The sequence below is a fragment of the Numenius arquata genome, chromosome 12, assembly GCF_964106895.1.
Source record: "Numenius arquata chromosome 12, bNumArq3.hap1.1, whole genome shotgun sequence".
Classification (NCBI taxonomy): domain Eukaryota; kingdom Metazoa; phylum Chordata; class Aves; order Charadriiformes; family Scolopacidae; genus Numenius; species Numenius arquata.
The window spans coordinates 2055487-2075964 of NC_133587.1; the positions used below are offsets into that span (position 1 = coordinate 2055487).

A 20478-nucleotide genomic window follows, 5' to 3' on the forward strand; every position below is an offset into this window, starting at 1 on the left:
AAGGCACAAACAGGATCTGGACAACACGAACTGGTTTCCAAGGGCTCATTCATCTCGCAGGCCCCCATCATTCCACGAGAGCCTCAGGACCTCATCAGCTCTGAAAAAAAGCCACCAAAGGAAGCAAACTGGGCACTCGGAATGAGTTAGCCTTTCGCAGCAACAAGCTACTGGAGGAAACCGTCACGAAAATCAAGAGGCGCTACTGAAGTCACACAGTTTTGCTTAAGTGTTGTTCAGTGAATAAAAAGCCTACACACACTCCCCGACGGTGTCTGGAGATCTGGACTATGCCATCTCAGACCACAACTTCTTCAAAAGAATAAGCTTTTATTTGCTTTTCTATTCAGGTGTGCTGAAATGTTTATAGACAACTTCTTAAGCAGTTTCTTGGACTGTCTGAAAATCAGTGTTAAACTGCAAAATTCCGCATACTGATTTCTACAAAAATGAATTTGAAAGAAAACCAGATGATATTAGTGGATTTGCCTCTAATTTTTTCCTTACCTTCTCTACATTAACTCTCTCTTAATGAAGCAGAGTCACACAGAGACGTTAAACTAGTTTACAGCAAAAAGGTGACTTACCATTGCGACTTATTTAGAAGTGCTAAGCTGGGACCGCGATGTGCTATGGGCAAGAGTTATATCTAGAAACAAATATTCTCAAACTGCTCTTCTGTAGGAAAGGAAGAGGGGGGGAAAGCTTATTTTTAATCTTGCAAACTGTAGAAATACTCTGTTTAGCTATCAAGTCCAAAACACCGTTTTCCAAACCATCCCAAAAAGTAAGGTCTTTTTGCCTGTAACTTATGTAGGGAGAAACCTTTTCATTAAAATAGCAGTCACCCACCACCACCCCAGTTTCCAAGTTATAAATCTCGATAGTGAATGCAGAGCATGATCCTGCCACCTGCTCATTAGAACCATCACAACCTTCTCCCCATCAGCCTCAAGCTACGGGGGCCACTGACAAAAACAGACAAATTAAATGTTTTAAAGACTAGAGAATGACCTGCTACTACATCAAGCTAATTCCTGCACAGACAGAACCTGGCAGCCTCTTCCAACGTGCAAACATAAAATCTTGAGAAATGAACTCATGTTGCCCATTTTTGTCTTCCCTCATAACAACGAGCTAAAGAAGCTCAACACTGAATCAGTGGAAATCTTCAATATTATTATAATTGAAAACAGGAGTACAGTGGAAGTCTGATTAGAGGACTATTTTCAAGTCAACACCAAATATTAAGGCTTGTTGATTACCATTTAGTTTCTAGCAACTGAAAAAGCCCAATGCAAATATATATATATATATATATATATGTCTGTGCTTTCATAAGCCCTTCAATGTCACAGAATGGTACTGACATCCCATAACAAACTTTTTTCTTAAAATTCACTATTTTGGGGGTTCCTTAGGATATTCTAGGGCTAATGTACCATCCAAATTCTTTAAAGAGTTATGCATTTTTTCCTCCCAAGAGGAACGTAAGAGATCCTAACTCTAGTTTTGGGTTTGGGGAGGGGGGTGGTTTGTTTTTTAAACTTCTCTCTCAGTGTAAAAGCGAGTAATTTGGAAGTGCTGACCCAAAGCAGCTCAGGGGCGTGTGAGAACCTTCACAGCACCAGGCCCACGGCTCTGGGTACCTGTCAATACACGAGTCGGGCTGAAGAATGGGTCTGCACCACAATAACCACAAAATGCAGGCTGAGTACCCCTGAAGAGCAAGCGCATCATCTGAACAATGAAATATTCTCCCCGAGCTACACGCAGAATTAGAACATGCCTACACATTAACACAGCACAACTGCCGAAACAGACAGTTGAAAAGCATATTAATGTGAGCTTGAGGAAACATATCAAGAAAGTTCAATTTTTAGCAGCAGACAGACAAAACAACCATTTGTAATTCAAACCCTGACTCCAAGCACTATCCTGCTAGATTTCTCACTACGGGAAGTCTGAACCTTCCCTCAAGTATTGAAGTCATAATAAAAAAGTAATTCATACAAAGCTACATTCATATCTGTCCCTGTTTAAATAGTTCTTTTATAACGTGCTCGTATTTGATATACGGTTATTTTCAATTTATACAGTTTCTAACATGTCTTTAAGTTAAGGTCTACCAATGATGAACTTTGTTATTGAAATTTCCGTGCAGGAATTAATCAGTAATAGTGTGTGGGCAAGTAATTTTTGACTGAGCACTTGAGACCTCTCCAGCCTTGTTGAGAATCCTGTAAAAAGGAAGCTGGAGCCACTCACTCGGCTTCTCTCCCCCCAGCCCAACCAGAGACTCTTTTCCAACCCAATTAGCTAAAAAAGAAACTCACTAACCCAAAACTATACCCAAGCTGGCATTAAGTGGATTTTCAGTGAAGTTCAGAAAGCTCATTGGAGCTAACTTGATTAAGAATTAAAAAGAAAGTCCCATTTATTTCACGCTTCTAAACAAAGTCACTGTAGGACTATCACAGCCCCCTCTCTCCATACATACATTAACCGTCTCTCAGCTGGTTCATTCATTTCGATGGAAAAAAAGGAGGGGCCGACAGCCACACGGGTAGAAAAATACCATTTCTTTCTCTTATGCTCTAAAACTTACATTTTAAATATTTAAGTACAGGTAAGTATCATAATCTCAAACTCCACTGCATAAGGCTATGAACCAGATCAGAAATGACGACCAGGTACCAGAAGACAGCTAGAACTGCACCAAGGTATCCCGCTTCTCTCATTAAATTCAGCAACGTATTTGAAGTAAGAATGAAAAATATCTGGTTCAAGTTTACCATCCAGGTTTTTGTTCCACAAATTAATGAACTGCTACTTAGATGGAACAGCTAATAGAGATCATTGGAAACATTCAATTAGAAAAAGGTGACAACAAAACTTGGCCATTTTAAATTTCTCTCTGCCTTCTTTTTCCTAGAAAGTCTGATCACGTGTACTCCAAAATCATATTCGCTATTAAAAATGCAAACATTCAAGCATTCTTTCCAAGTCTCTCATTAAAAAACTAATTAAAATTAAAATTAATTACTATTTTTGTTAGAAGTTGAAGGCTTAACAGAATCTTGAAAGAGGCTCATATTTCAGTTTGAATAAACAATTCATCACAGCTCCAAATGAAGGATTAACAAAATTGAGTTGGTTTTGTCCTTATGCCGAAAGGACTTGTTCTCCTGAGGAGTACAACGGTCATCTCCTGTGTTCTTGTTGTGGAGACCTTCCCGGATCCCTCCTGTTTTCCAGAGTGTTTGGATGGAAAGTTAGTTCATTATTATACGATGTAGCCGCATGATTCTACACTGTGTCGTCTCTGCCTCTTGCTATTTGTATTTCCGTTTGCTAATGGCACTTCCATTTACAAAGTGTTATGCTTTGGGGTTGTTTTGTTTGTTGGGTTTGTTTTTTTTTAAATTAATAAAGCTTGCAAAATCATGCACTGGAATAAAAAGTGAAGACCTCTGGCCATACGACATGTCAGGAAAACACAAACCAGGCTGTTTTCTAACACCTTCCTCTTCTTTCTTTGAAACATGGCTTGGCTTAGCAAAGACTAAAGAAAAGGAATTATCAGAATAATAAAGGAAGGAGAATAAATAAATATTTTGTAGCCTTTGCAGACCACTCTGATGATCTGTGGAACTCCCAAGACATATGGCTTTCTTGCTAGAGAACCTCTACATCCAAAGAATCCAAACCAAAAGTTTCCTGTTTTGTTACCAGTTTTCACTGGTAAATCTAGACTAATAATATTTATAGGAGTTGGACTTCCCAATGACAGAGTTAAAATTTTCTGCAGATATAGCAGATATTGTCAGAGGAAATACAGAGCCCAGGAAATTGTCACCTCTACAATCACACGTAGCAGGCAGCCTAATCCAGATCAATTCAGAACCATTACTAAGGAACCCAGACCTTTAGTAAGTTCTTTTTTTAGTAGCTGAGACGCGACAGACGAATTAATGGATGTTAATCTTGAAATTGCATGGAGAATACCCCTTTCCAGTCTCCTGAGGAAATTCTCTTCTTCAAGTAAAAAAGTAACTGAACTTTATTTCCAAAGAAAAGGTAGGGTCAGGGACAACTGTCAGGCAGCAAAGAATCACCTTCAATACACACACACTGATGTTCCAAGCCTGAAAGAATAACTAGAGGATTGATGCTTCTGGGGTAGGAAAGTCCTTACAAACATCTATGATCAATAATCCTCATTTCTAGAAAGTCCACCGACATCTGACAAATCTTCAAATCCTAACTAGATCTGCCAGAAAAGTTCACTAAGAGGTTATCTTAATGTCAAAGCAGTTTGTGCCTTAACCTCTCAAGCACATACTCATTTGTGGCAAGATGCCGCAAACATTTGACATGGCAGAAGAATCAGATGGTAATCATAAGCAGGCTGTGCTTTATTAGCAGAAGAAAGCTTTATTATAGGATCCCTTCTGTATTGACACAAGGGATTCTGTTGCAGCAAAAAGAAAAGCAAGTGTCTGTAAGGTTATGCAAGTTGATATCATGCACACCACAAAAACCATGTAAAGCAAAGGGGATGAGCCAGTGCTCTGTAGATGACTGGATCAGGCCATACAGGGACCCTGGAATGACAAAACCTTTATAAAAGAATAAAGTCTCTAAGATTTTCCCAATACAAAAAAGACAATATACTGGGTAGACAGCTGGAGAGAAGGATAGCTGCCTATCCAAACTACAGAAGAACCCTCAGCAGAAGTGATATATAGTGTCCCCTACAGCAGAAGAGGAAATTATAACCGGGTACAATATCAGCACTGCCCAACAATCCACCATCCCTCCTCTTTTGACAACTGACCCACCTGGAAAAGTTCTCGCTCTACAGGAACAAAAGGCGAGGAAAAGGAGGGAAGAACCTATCAAAGTCTACTAGTCCACACTGGCTCCATGAAAATCTGAATAATTAAGAGCATCTTCCCTAACACAAGACAACTTTTAGCAGATTTAGAACTATTTATATATGCCAAAGAAGAGCATCTGTAATAAACCAGCAGACGTGTAGCAGCTCATGAAGGACAATCTATCACCAACTCCTGAGAAACAGTGATTACAAATCAAGACGAATAGCACAGAACTTCAAAAGGCAGCACAGCTCTTATTGAAAACACATCATTTTGTACCTGATGAGAGATGTCCACCACCACGTTACATGCACTGTCTTAGTTTAGGTGCTTTGAACCTTACCTCACAGGTGACCTGTGCTGCGCAAATCCAGAAAAAAGTTCTACTTGAACTTCCTTGCCAAAGTCTTTGACGCTGTCAGTGATGCAGGCTCTTGAGCTTCATGAAGAAATGTGGCTGTGACTTCTATAAAGGTGTCTTTGCTCCCCAAGGAGAGGTACAGTGCTTATGGAGAAATCTACATGGTGCAGGTATTGGCTGCTGCAAACCAGCCAGCTGACAATGACCCCACCACTGTCACAGAATCATAGGATAGATTCCTAGAATTCTCTAGGTTGAAAGGGACCTTTAAGATCATCCAGTCCAACCATCAATCTAACTCTGATAAAAACCATCACTAAACCATGTCATTAAGCACTATGTCAACCCGTCTTTTAAATCCCTCCAGGGATGGTGCCTCAACCACTGCCCTGGGCAGCCCATTCCAAGGCTCCATAACCCTTTCAGTGTAAAAAATTTTTCCTAATACCCAATCTGAACCTCCCCTAGTGCAACTTGAGGCCACATGTCTGTGCCTTCCCCTGATCCAGATGTGCTTGCGGATGAGCTCAGCCTGCACGAACACGAGCTAATAGCAGATACGTTCCCTGCTGAGCCGCAGGTCTACAGGCCATAAAACCACCGGCAGTGACAGAGCTGCCCAGCACACAACGGAGCAACCAGAGACCCTCCACCAGATTCCCTCCCGCCCTGTGGCAGCGACGGGCACCCGAAAGCGACGAGGGCTGAGGTTTTGCACAGAATGATATTGAGAGCACAGAGCACACGCTACGCCAAACACATCTTAAAGGTGCCCGTTAAACGTTCAGCTCCTGTTGTGCTTCAGGTGAGCCACAACTTGGCACGAAAAACCATGACTGTCGGGTGTTGCTTCAGAGCCCCCTCTGATGCAAAGTGCTTGGAGTCCCTAAACTTCACAGCCCCATGAAGACTGGCACAGTTTTGGACAAGAACTTACTACAGAGCTACAAAAGCACATCACTCCTTTCACTTTTCAACTCATGTCATGCTGGAATAAAGTCAAATTTTACCCGGATACAATGCCTAAAAGTTTTGGTACAGCATTAGCTTAGTACAGCATTCCACTTCATTTGCCTATCATCACCCTCCCCACACGCCCAATCTGCACACACAGATTATAATTAACGGTTATGGTCTGGGAAATACTCATTCTTGAACAGCTGATTTACAATTATTGCCAAGGTAGATGAAAGATACGCTCTCAAAAATCATCAGAAATCCTGACTGCAATGCACAGAAAATGTCTTTTATACAGACCAAGTACACACATTCACAGTATGAAAAATTGCTTCCGTTTTTTCTTAGTTGAGTCAAAAGACCAGAGAGGCTCAACTTCACAGTGAAAGCTTTTGCTTACTCTCACTACGCAAGAATTCAAACTACAGAACTCAACTGTACTGTGTAAAACGTGAAGCAGTGAATCATTTGTAAAATATTGATTCAGAAGAATATAGTTAAAGTAATAATGACATCCTGGAGTGCCAAAAAGGCACTGTATTTAAGTGTGATCCCATATGGAAAATCCTACCTGCTCAGCTGAAAAGGTGTGTAAGAAGTGTTCTGGGAAATACGTCATTTTATACAGCAACAATCGACAAACGCTTCAACAACAATGTGATTTGAGACTATTCTGACTTTTCCGGAAAGCTATATTCCTTGAAAGTGTGTTAACATTCCTTTCTAGGCGAGCATACAAAGCCAGAACACCAGAGTACTCTCTCAAACTGCAACCCCATCACCACACAGATCTGCCTTCAGTCTCACGCAGAAAGAACTAAGAAGAAACACTATCAAGAGCCGAACCAATTACTTTAATTATTGATCTCAAAGTGATTCAGATTTAGGTCTGCCATTAATTTCAATATACTTACATCAAACAATAATGCAGTTACACCAAAATCGGATTCGTTTTTGAGAAAGGAAGACACAAAATAAAGTGTTGCTAGTTCTTTTGATCTGTTATGCTAAATAAGAGACTTTAAAACTCAACTAGTCTTTGTTTCTGGCAAACAGTTTGTCTGTCCCAAGGCATATCAACATCAGTGCTGTTCAAGCACCTGACGAAATGGGAATGGAGAAGCTATTTGGCATTTACCACAGGCTGCACACAAATACTTGATGAGGAACAAAGCATTAAACCCACCTGATCTTCCTTCAAAAAGCAACACCCTCAAGCAACGAAGTACATGAAAATCCATTAAAAAAACACATTTCTTTTTTGTCCGCACTGTGAATGTCCTACTCTGGGTATATACCCTTTGTAATTTTAGCAGTGACAAAACCCTTTGCTGATGCCACCTTTTCACCCAGAGCCGTGGGGACCCGACATTAAACAATTCCACCGAGGGAGAGCGACCCAGGGCAGCCGCAGCGGAAACCTTCCCTTCAAACCCTCCTCTGCGGGAACAGCCCGCGATTTTACGACTCTCTCGCTGCCGATACAGAAGTTACTTTGCTTTGAGAATATGCCAAACACTACGCCTCAAATACAAACTACCATCGTAGACATGATATTACACGTCACTCGGCTGATAGCAACATCTATTAAGTAGCACTACTTCTTCAGTTAGTCTGAACACAGAAATACAAGTATTTTCACACCTGTAAGCTTGAACGCAGAAAGCTCTGAAACAATATCAAGTCCAGTTTTGATTTTTACTAACCATCAAATGCAGAGTCCTGAGTAATGACTAAGCTTAATGACTGGGTATGACTAACACTTATAAATAATTAGTGCCCTCTCTCCCCCTCCCCCATGGAGGAGGGGGAAGGACAGAAAACCAAATAATACATTGGGAAAAAGGAAGAATGAAAGGAAATAAGCGGCTGAAGTTCATGGCATGAGCATTTGACTCTTCTTCCAGTTCACCCTTAATTCTACTGCAAACATGACCGTACATACGTTTATTAAAAACTAACAGCTCCTCGTGCTTTTCTGTGAACTTTCTGAACTTCTGAGAGTTTAGTCACTCTCAGCCTCCCTCCTCCAGATCTCTTCTTCCGACCCCTCAGCAAACCCTCTTCTGGTCCTCCCCATTGACTCTCTGGCCACGGGTGCTGCAGTTCCTCAGTGCTGCTCCTCAGAGTCGGTACCCGTGACTCATGTGAGTCCGACTGGTCCCACTCGCCACACCACCGCTCACGCCGAATGCACCTGATGTTATTACATCCTGTGAGAGACACTAAATTAACCCTCCCTTAGAAAAGTATCTGATTAATAAACTGAAGGCAGGTGTGAAGACAGCTTACTACAGCCGTGCTGCCCCCTCAAACCATTTCATAAAGAATAGAGCACGGCACCATACCTCAGTGCTTCGCTGTTGTTTATACTCTCATATCTAAAACACACATTTTTTTGACTGAATCTGTACTGGTTGTCTGTACAGAGTCTATCCAGCATCTGCTTTATTCTGTACAAAAGTACCGTGAATGGCTTTTAACAGTTCCAACTACTTTCAGAAGCATACATTAATCAAGATATAATGATAAGTTTGACCATTTTTACTAGAGACTTACTTGCTTCGTTACAAATCTTACAACAGCCATGCTAGCCACGCAGAATAATACCACACACTGATGCAAGTTTTATGTTACTGGTTGACTAGGTACTGGTTACAGTGTGTTACTGAAAAAAAAAAATAGTTTGGTAATGCATTTTAAGGAAAAAAGCATAAAAATTAAAAGATACACGGTGTTGATAATTTACAGTTTGAATTTATAAACAGAGTTCTACGCTCAAAAGAAGTTACTCAATTTTTATCAATATACTTTTCCAAATCCCACAAAAAGAGCTTGGCAACTGAGTCCAACCCTGCACTAAATCCTGTACAAATACACAGTAAAAGGACTGTCCCTGGGCAAAAGGATTTATAACCTATTTATGCACTTTGCTGAGAATCAGCCTTTTATGTTCAAAGTGTAACTTTCTGATCACTGGCAACACAAGTACAGAAACTCCTCTTTTTAAAATGTTATTTCTAGCCTGACAACAGTTCCAGACCCGAAGATTATCTGTGTTTGTACAATGCCTTAAGACAGCTCTGAGGTGCTGAGCGCTGCCTGTACAGATCCCACCGCAGAAACAGGACGCAGCTCTGTCCGTTCCTTACGATTACCAGGTCTGTCTTGATTATTGATAATCTATACCATTATATAGTGATGATAATCAAGGTTTTGTTTTCACCAAAAAATATCCTGTATTTAAAAAATCCTTAGTTAAAGGCATAAATGAGGCTTCAAGGACAATTACTGCAGTTTAGAATAAGTACTACCCTAAAGACAACAGAAGAAAATTACTCCACGACAGGAGGTTTTGTGGTAAAAACTTGGCGCTCGGTTCCTCGAGACACCCGTACCTCCAGAAGACAACCAGCATTTCTGGAAGGAAATTACCATAGAATAGAACTGGGGTAAAAGTTTCCAGATTAAACTGAGGTAAAACTGTCCTAAAAGGTTGTTTAAAAAAAATAAATATCATTTGCTCTATTCATGTGTCCACGGTCTGAATGACAAAAAACCTCATCTGATTTGGAATATGAGTGACCACGGTCCTGACACCTGTTTCTTTACAGCCTGGTCCATGTACAGTTTTTATGCTTCTCTCGACAGTTGAGCTGGAAATGGGACCATTTTGCCACAGTAATTTAGTGGTACAATCTCCAGAGTGGATATAACTATATCTTTGTAAAAGACGCTTATTGTGTAAGCTATTTTCCTTCTCTTCTGAGGAAGCAGTGTGCAAGGGGGCTGATACCACAAAACCTGTATCCAGATGAGAAAGGTTTTACAGTTTTCAAGAAACCTGTATCAGTATAAATAGACTACAACTTCTTGCATTTAGCCAAGACCATAATCAGTTTGAAAACACATTCAAGTTAATGCATTAGCAACTTAGCACCAAACCCAAAGCCTGCATATCCCCACAGCGTGGAGCCCGTCCCAGGACGGAGCCGTATAGAGGCTGCGGCCCCGGAATTGCACCGGGGAAACTTCGGCGACACCCACAGATCCCACAACTCTCTGTGCACAGGGACATCCCTGTGGCCGGGCACAGAAAAAGCCCTTCGTAACTTGTGAGCGGCACATATTCTCTTAGAGTTTGGCCTTCCTTCACATCCAGCTTTACTGTTCATAATACAACTGAAATAGCTGTCTACTGAGTACCTCTAAAAATTCCTTCCTAAAGCCTTCTCTTTAACATCACGCAATGACATCAAAGGAGCAGATTCAAACAGATAAATGGAGTTACAAACACTCGTAAAGTTTCAACACAGAGAACAATCCTGACAAGAGTAGTTATTTTCAGGTAAAAATGATGATTTCAAGTATTTCTGACAAAAATTACACATAGTAACAAGAAAACGTTTAACGTGCTGTGCTCTTAAGTGACTTCTATGCCCAGTTCCTACCGAGCAGGCTCTTGGTGTCTGCCCAGGCAGTTTTTAGGAGAACAGAAAGCTAGAACCACGAGCCAATCTATTCTCTTTGCTAAAACCCGCTCAGCCTAATATCAGTATTTTCAACCGACTTCCTGAACTACTTCATCCCTTTTTTTTTTTTTTTTTAGGATTCTATTTAAATACCATTTCCCAAAACAGAGAAGACAAACAATAGTATGAGTTTTCATACACCAAAATATTTCATTTGAAGATGATACTTATTAATTTATGTCTTATCAGTGCCCAAAACTGTTGCATGTTCATCTCCAATTGCTAACTTTGCTGCAGCATCCTGTGTTAGTAAGTGATTCAAATCCTGGGCAGCATCCAAATTTGTGGTTCTCAAACCAGGATGCTGCATTTTACAAGTAACCCGCATAGATTTCCAGAGATGGAAAAACTCATGGAGCCCACTGAGCACAGAAACACCACGGAACTTCTAGAGTAGCAAAGTGCAAAATGGCTCAAAAGAGATAAATGACTCGCTTCTGGTCATTGACCAACAACTTCGATCATAAGCCTAGTGGTAACCAAAAAAAAACCAGAAAGACCATAATCTGAAGGGTAGATAGGCATATGAAACAAATCCATACGTGCTCTTCCAAAGGCTGTTGGGAACAACAGTATTTTCCATAACAGAACTCAACAATACGTAGCCAAAGTTAAGAACTTTCACAGCTTAACGGAATGACGATTATATACCCGCTAGATCCCATCACTTGAAGAGACCCCCTTATCAGATGTGCAAAACGAGGCATTGGTTTGCCTCATGACACTCATTTTAACAAAAACAACAACAAAAAAAAATCCTATCACACTGCTCTCCGAGTCCCAAGTTCTTTGGGGTACAAAGCTAAGCACGCAGGATTCCTCTATTATGGAAGTTGCAATAAGAACAAACACAACTTTCAGTCTGGTGACATATGGCAGATCTGATGTAGCAGATTTCAAATAAAGCAGAATGTTCCTTTTGCTGATGCATGATTTGAACATAAAATCCACCCCTCACCCAGAAGAGCTCTGCAGAAGAGATCCACACTTATCTTTCAGAAAGAGAGATACCACTTTAGGTGCCAACTATAGGACTCCCAAGCTCTAATCTTGGCAAAATATCGATTCCTTCATGGCCTTGGGCAAGTCAGAACTTCTCTGACTTGCTCTTTCCCCCAGCTCTAAAGCAGGGTTCATACTACTTTATTTACCAACCACACAGGCATGTTGCGAGGATTAAGTTTTGTAAAATGCTTTGAAAGTGAAAACATGCTATAAGGAGCCTCCTATTACCATTGTGCATTACAGACATTATTTTTAACAAAATGCAGCCATGCCAACACAGTTAACAGGCATAATATTGGCAGCACACGCAACATACAGGGAAACCATCGTCAGGATATGTTTGAACTCGCTTGCTAGTCAGTGAGAAATAGAAACAACTACATTCCACTACTTCATAGTATTTATTCTGTTCCTTTCCATGTTTCTTGCATTATGGAAATCTGTAGATTTCCTCATCTATTTATATTCTCGCTTACTTTAGGCACTTCTGGGGTATGTCTCAGGCACAAAGTAACCCAAAGCCTGCCACATTCAGTACGAACAAGTACCACAAATTGTTTTACAGTGAAAAGATTGTCTGATTCTTCCCAGCCTGACGCCTTTTCTCCTTTTTCTATCCGCTTTCTTTTGCTCGAACCTTTGCCTTACACTCCAACCCCTTACTGAAGGAAACGGAGCTGAGGCAGTTATTTTTCAGTGACTCCAGCTCCAAAAGGTACGTTCGAGTCAAAAGGACATAAGCCCACGCTTTAGGTATGCAATCACGTAGTCTTCCCATCCTAAAACCACTATAATCAAGGCCTAAGTTAGAATCCTTCTTGGATAGCTAACACCAGCTAAAAATCATCAGTTTTTACAAAACTTAAGCTTCCCTTTAACACCAAGTGAAGTTTCCAGGCTCTAAAGGCCATGAAGAAAACCTTGAACGTGCAAATAGATGTAGTCCATCCTCCAGCACCACCATTCTTCCAGGTACCCTTTACTTCTAGAAAGCACCAACAGTAAGTTTAAACCAACCGTAGAGGTCACTTGCATTAGTACTGCTCAGAACTCTCAAACATTCAATTTTTAAAGAAGCCCCTCCAGTTTCACAGCTGGGAAATGGTCCACCTTGTAGTCACCACAGAACTGGCACACGAGATGCCACCAGAAAGCAAGCGATGGAGAAGTCCAATCTCATCCCCTGTCATCAGCTACTGGCAGATCCAACCGAGTTTTGTGAAAGTAATAAAGAAGTTTTATTATTAGACACAAAGCAAAACAAATCTGTGATAGCAGTTTTCCTACAGCTGCACAACTGCAATACTGACTGCTAAGGAGAATACTGGCCATGATGGCAGGAGTAAAAAAATTACATAAACTATAAAGGCAACCTCTCCTACATGCTATCTTCAAACAGCACTGAGTGTCACAGAATCTTCTTTATTCAGGGAAAAAAAAAAAAAAAAGCTAGCCTTTAGGAAAATTTGCTAGGTTGATCCTAAGTATTAACATTCACTCAGAAGTAAAAGGAAAGAAAGGAGGGGGAGAGGGGGAAGTGAAGGTTTCTAGATTTCAGTTTCACCTAAACTAGTAGGGAAAACTGTCCAGATCTACCAGCTCTACACTGTTGTTACTGTGTACCTTCAGCACCCTCTCCAATCTGCTCCTTTGTTTAAGCCGTAAAAGCTTGTTATGAGATGCTTGTACATAAAAATAAAGCAGAAGAAAGTAACAACATAAAGCATCTGCAAGAACAGAAACCAAATCTTTGATTCCCTCCAGTTGACGATACTGGGAAAGCAAGCATAGCTCAGAGACGACGGTTTTGAAATTGTATTACAGCATTGCTGGAGAAGACAGTATTTTGAAAAGTGATTTTAAAGTGCACAAGTTCTGTCATTTTACAAGATGACTCTACCACGTGTCAGCGATAACCTCTAAACACTTTACAAACTCTTACATTGCAAAAGGTTAATCTGAGGGCATAATCTCAGTTTTCTGCAGACGGTTCTGAGCATCTGTAACAGCAGAACACTGACTTAATGCTTCAACAAACTCAGCACTCTCCTACCTCTTACCACAACGCAACGCAGTTCATATTGAGTATGAAGTACTCCGAAACAACTTTGTACAATTTATTTTCAGTCACAGTTTCAAAAGATGTTGCATCTTTAAAGTAGCATTGTATAACTTGTGTTCCTGTCCCCTAGAAAATTATCTGACAATATTTTCGTGTCTTTTCTAAGAAGCTATAAATAAGGTTATTTTTGGACCTTCATTACCCAGATCTGTCCAACTGGACCACAAAGTTCCAAACATGGGCTCCTGAAGAAAAGACTAAGCGTGATAGTCCTCTTCCTCAAAGATGTCAGTAGTGGAAAACCATGAGAAATGCACAGATACTCTGATTAGTCCAGTTTCTTTGAGAAGCAAGATTCCAGAATCCAGTGAGGTCACAGTAACTACCGCCCATTAGCTCTTCAGCACCTCTAATGTCATCAGTTGATGTTTGCTGCACAATCGCCTCGATGCAATACAAAGCATTATTCTAAAAGTCATATATTTTAAAGAGCGTGGATCAAGCTATTTTCCACATGCTCTCTATAAGAGAACATGTGAAACCTTTCAAGGTTTCTAATTGTCAAATCACAGGTTAGTAACAGCTACTGACATTTTATATTCTGCTTTCCAGACATATGAAACTGTAACTGGATTTCAGAGAGCTAGAAACAGTAATTCAGGGTAAGAAAATAACTATGAAACACACGCTGCTTATTGGTCAAACCTTCCATGAGGATGTTCTTTCTAAGTGTTTGTAAATCTTGGTGTAAAAAGCGACACATGCAGTGTATGATCTCAAGCTATTTCATGCACTAAGTCCTACAAACTCTTATTAGAATACACTACTAACTTTTAGAGACATAAACTCATGCATGCAAATTTGATGCACAGAGAAGACGTGCAGCACACAAGCACTGCAGGTGCAGCTCCGGACTACCACTGCCTTCAAAAATCTGGCCTGTGACACTGTAATTTGAAATATAATTTCAAAAGCAGAGTCATCTACTGTGCTTTCAGTATGAACGTGTACGTCCTCTGCTAAAGACTAAAGCAGTTGCATGTGGCTCGACTCTTGGAGGTGCTCAGCCCTTGCACCTGGGAGATGTTTGTGAGAGCTCAACATCCACCAGCTCTTAAGTGTTCTGTAAGAAATGCTTTATGCAAAACATTCTCAAAGTTGGCTACTTTCACAAGGTATAAAGACGCAAACCAAAGCAATTTCAGAAGAAATCTGTTCCACTAAAAAAAAAATCCTTTCCAATATTAAGTCTGTCTCATCACGGAAGAGCCCAATTTCCAATTTCTATGTATTCCACCATGTAGACTTAATATTTTAAGAGTCAGGCCATTCTTTTGAAGTTATAAATATTTTTTAAAGTGCAGGACAGACAAGAAAAGTGCTTAATAAAAAACCTCAAGTGTTTAGAACCTATATTGTTCTACTTTGATCTATGGAGACCTCCAAAGGAGCAATTTATGGTCCAATTACGCTTAAGGACTGGCAACGCTGCTTTTAAGAGCAACACATTTCAGTATGCTATTGCAGTTCGAAAACATCAGCTACCTGGAAAAAAGGTCCCACTGGACTCAGCAGTAGTATTTTTCCCATAATCAGGTTTACAATGCAGTATTAGTGAAAATGTAGGTATACATGGCAATAGACTGTAAACCTGAAAATTCCGTTGAAACACTGTGGCAATGAATAAATAAATAAATAAATGAATAAGGCTTTTCCAGCCTATCAATTTACAAGCTTCAAATTAAGCACTGGGATTTCAAGATCTCCGTTTTACTGCTATTTTTTTTAAATTAGCAACGTGTGTCATTCAAACTACTCATATCAGAAATAATCTTCTGCACAAAAGAAAAAAAATGAGGAATATTTACACCAGTTAGAACTTAAGATACATAGAGCGTCTGACAGACTTCATCAAACTACATGGCATCATGTACCATAAATAGAATATTACACAAAAAGGTGGTGTGTAGTAACAGAGTCTGGTTTCTGATCTACCTTCTGTGACAGGTGCATTGCTCTAAGGTTGGGCAGGAGTTTCAATAGATGTATTTTGACAAAGACCAATTGAAATAGAGGATACACAACCACCGCTGATTTCATCTGGTACTAGTAGTAAAATTTAATTAGCTGTTGTTTGTATATTGCCCTGAAAAATGTGAATAGTAAGAATACAGCTATTACTATATATTAGAAAAAGACAGGAAACTATGTGTAGGTTCAAACGAGTATTTTTCAGTTAAAAATGAAACTGCATGTAATTACAAGCCTGGTTCAAAACAACAGCAAATGTATAACCTTAAATCTCTTAATCTAGGATATTTAAGGAGGGACAGAACCGTTCTCAGGAAAGAAATGCTTCTCATCCTGCTTTCCACTCACCCACTGAGTTCAGGACTAGATTCCTCGTCCAGAGATGCTCAGCAATAAGCATGAGACGAGCTACTACAAAAGCTGCAACCCCAGACACAACAGGGTGAGGTAAGGACATAGGAAGGCTGCCTTTTGTATCAGACTCCAGCGACTAAAAAGATCATCAGAAACTCACAGATTTGAAGCTTACGAGTCAGACTTTGAAGGTATTTAAAGCAAAAGAAGGTAGTTTTCTTGTGTTGTATCTGCTGCTTCTCTATTCACGAGAGCTCTGTGGTACTGGGGGCACGCAGGGACAGAGAAGGAACTGAACAGCACATGAAGGTTATACAAACTACTGACAAACCCCCCTTAAAAGTCAAAATACCTTGCGTGAAAATGAAATAGCAACATTTCACTCGATAATATTCCATTGTTATGCTTTGGCAGTTTGCAGCTTCATCTACACTCACACTGTAACAAAGATGGTAGGCAGAATTATTTTCAAATTATTACTGCTGAAAAGACTTTTTGGTCAGCCGAGATCATACGCTGAGTAGTGGAATGCTACTATTCTACTACTCAAAACCAGACAATTCTCACTGTTAAATGTAACGCCTTTTCCACAATTCACAATTAAAACAGCAAGAAATCTTATTTGGATACCTTCCTTCCTGCAAGAAATGCACTTCCAAAACAAACCCCTTCAATCCTCTTACTCACCTGGTGGTAACTGAAAATTCTGAATGTTAGTTGGATTCTGAGGTGGCTGAGGCAAACGAGGTGCTAAAACTGTAGGAGTCAAAGTTGCTCTGATTCCACTCGTGGTTGCTGTTGGAGTCCTCGGCAGACTTTGTGCCACCGTGTTGGCAGTGCCTTTAGCCATTCCCGTCGGGGTGCCAGGGGCTGCAGGAGGTATCCCACCAGGATTGGGAGCAACATTGGAGAGCCCAGCTTGCATAGTTTGCCCAATAATCATGTTACCCCCTGTAGTACTGGGCTGGCCAGCAGTAGCCAGCGTCTGCTGCTGGGATACTGCCTGGACGATAGTTTTAGGAGACTCGGATTTGATGACCTGTGTGGCAGGAGCTGCTGGCACAGTGGAACCAGACTGGCTGTTCACAAGCGACGTCTGGAGGGAAACTCCAGATCCCACAGTGGCTGTAGCAACAGCAGGAAAACTCCCCACACTGATGGTTGAATTGATCACAGTATTGCTCCCATTTTGAGTGGCTGCACCAGCTGCAGCTACCGTGGGTCCTGCTGTGTGAATGGGTGGCCTCACCAGCGTCACCGTAGGCGCCCCAGTTCCAATGCTCGGTGGTGGCTGCGAGGAGATAACTGTGGGCGAGGAGGAAGATGCGGAGGACACAGCAGTATTAAGGAAAGAAGTCTGGATGACAGTGTTGGAAGCCGACGGCAAAACAGCGTTAACAGTATTTCCCTTCCCCACAGATCCAGGTCCATTGTTAACGAGAGGGGCAACAGCAGGTGCAGACGCGGGGTTAGCAGTCACGGGAGTCCCAGCGAAAGCAGCACCTCCTGTGTGGTGAGAGTTCATCACCACGTTACTCCCATTCAAAGTTTGCACTGTTGTGGTCCCAATCTTGCCATTCCTGGTGGACAAGGCAGTTGCCATGGTGCTGATAACCACCGATTTGCCCTGACCGAGGGTCCCTGGAGCAGCAGTGACTTCAGATCCTCCTGCTGCTGCAGTGGTGGTGCTGGTGCTCGTTGTGGTGGCTCCATCCAGAGCTGAAGTCTGGGACCTGGTGTTATGATTAATAACGCCCCCTTGCACTCCTCCTGCTCCTGCAAAACAACAACAAGATTAAACAGAGAGAATGAGCAAGAAGAGAAGTCCAGCAAAGACAGAACGTTCTTCCTCATCACCAAGTCTTCATCTCCCAGGCTGCCTGCCTGGAGCCAAGAAAACAGGACAGAGCACAAACTGAAGGTGGCTTTGAAGACAGTATCTTGAAGCCTCCAATTTCCCGCCCAAGAGTGTCAGATCCAATATTAATCATAACACCCCTAATTTCAACAGTACAGAAAGACAAAACAGAGAAAACAGATTTGATATGAACCAAGGGAAGGGAGGAGGAAGATCACCTTAGACCCCTTCCCCATTCTAGAGCCTGCCATCATGTTTAGCAACAGGACTGCAACCGCAAGGAGGGAAAAATGGCAATGGAAGACACATTAATAAGACATATTCCCTGTGCCCAGCACACGTTACCCTCTAATCCTTTCATCTCCTACCGAGTAAGTCAGTTAGATCAGCAGGCTCAACAACAGCAAAATATGAAAAAGTGAAAGGAAAGAAAAACGTCAGCCTGGCGAGATAAGAAGTACTGCCAGGCCTGGAGTAGGTTACCAGAAGACTCCTCCACTTTATTACAGAATTTGTTCTTCGGAGATGAAGTTCCCTCAGCCAGAAATAGTTAAAAATAAATAAATAAAAAGCAAAGCTGCTTTTGAGAAGGGACAAGATGATGTAGCTTCTTGTCCTGAATAATCCTCGTGCCCCTCGATGAGGCCTGGTGTTATCACAAGTACAATCACACACAGTCCAGGTCCTGGCCCTAAGGAGACAGAAATGGGAAAAGAATAGCGACAAGACAGATACGGAGATGCATGTTATAAGGGTTAAGGAGATCCTCCTAGAAGAGCTTCATTAATCATGACAGAAGGTCTGTAATATCTTCTTACACTTCAGCAACAAGAAAGCAAGCAAAAAAAAAAAAAAAAAAAGGAAAAAATAGGGGGAGGGGAAGAATTGCAGAGAGATTCTGGGGAGACATTTTTTTTAATTCCCCTGAAAAACAGCTTCCCTCCATCCTCATGTAGTGAGCCCTCAGTCCCAGCCTTCGCACTCTTCACCTACAATCTTCACACCGGGAAGAGGGGGAATATTCCCAGGTAGCTACGGGGGGTGGGTGGGTGGGTGAAGACATCGTACAAGGTGGGGTGCTGTGGCCTGAATTCCCCCCCTTCCTGGGACCCGGTGTTGTGACAACCCCCCCTTGAGGGCAGAGGAGGAATGAGAGGTGTTGGATGCCCCCCTCCAAGCCCCTGGAACAAGGGAGAAGGGGGGGGGAGAAGAAGATTCAGGCAGGCAGATATGGGGGGGAAGCATTTTGAGGGACTTCCTCCCCTTGAAATCCCCCCTCGCTTCCTCCTCTACAGGAAATAGGTGTCATGATTAATAACACCCCCCTGCACTTCAGCAACAGAGAAGGGGGAGGGGAAGGAGCATTTACACAGACAGCTAAGGCGGCATTATCGAGAGGGAATCCCCCCCATAACCTCCACCCCCGGGAAGGGAAGGGGAGCAGCCGGGGACGGCACGGGAGGCACGGCCGTTACCGAGGGGGTGGGCTCTGCCTCCCTCGGCCCCCCGAGCCGAAGAGAGCCCCTTCACACTCCAGCAAGGAGGGCAGGAAAAGCCGAGGGGGACCGGCAGAGTGGGGGACGGGCTCTGCCGGCTGATTCTGCGGGGAGGCTGCCCCCACACATGATAAAACACCCTCTCGTAAGCAGAGGCGAGGAGGGAAAATAAAGGGGAGGGAGCAGAGGCGCGGATACACACCGAGGGGGGCATGATGAGGGGAGGCTCTCCCCCAGATGATCGATACCACCCTTTGCACTCCCGCTCCTGCCACAACGAGAAGGAGGAGAGAGGGAAAAGGGGGGAAAGCAGTGAGGGAAGGAGCAGCCGGAGCTGGGGAGTGGGGGGAGGGGAGGGCCCCTCTCCCTCAGAGCCCCCCACCCCTGCCCATGTTACCTGCTTTTGTGATCTCTGGGGCACTCAGTCCCATCTTGCTGCTGCTGCTGCTCTCTGTTTGGGCATTAGCATTGCCTCCTACTACTACTCCTCCAGGGCTAGGGCTAGGGCTGCTGCTGCTACTGCTGCTGCTCACAACATGGTTCCCCAGCAGCCCCCCAGCGGCCCTCAGGGGCTCCTGCGCCTTGTGGTGCTGGTGGTGGTGGCCGGAGGCCGCCAGCTGGGACTCCAGGGAGCCCACCAGGTCGCTCACCACCTTCTCATCCACCTCCGTGTTCAGGAAAACCTCATCCAGTAGATCCGAGCCCGCCGCCATCTTTTTTTTGGAGGGTTCCTGTGAGCTGCTCCCTCCTCCCCCCCCTCCCCTTCCACTCCTCCCGCCCTCCCCCCACCCCACACACACACTCGGCCCCGCCGCCTGCGCAGGCGCGGCCGCCCCAGCCTCACATCACCGGCCGGAGAGGGATTCCGCCCGCCGCTCATTGGCCGCCGGCCGCCTATAAAAGGCAGGGCAAATGGCTGCGAGCGCTTAGTGGGAGCGG

At 42.7% G+C, this 20478-nt stretch overlaps 1 protein-coding gene across 1 annotated transcript in view; it reads right to left on the minus strand.

Moving 5' to 3' along the window:
* The window catches only part of TAF4 (TATA-box binding protein associated factor 4), a 36195-nt gene extending 15943 nt beyond the window's left edge, over positions 1-20252 (minus strand). Inside the window, exons 1-2 of the mRNA XM_074157207.1 lie at positions 19937-20252; positions 16873-17961 (exon numbers count right to left, since the gene is read on the minus strand). Of these exons, the coding sequence (XP_074013308.1) occupies positions 16873-17961; positions 19937-20252 (1405 nt within the window). The remainder of the gene's footprint in view (positions 1-16872; positions 17962-19936) is intronic.
* Between the last annotated feature and the right edge of the window lie 226 nt (positions 20253-20478).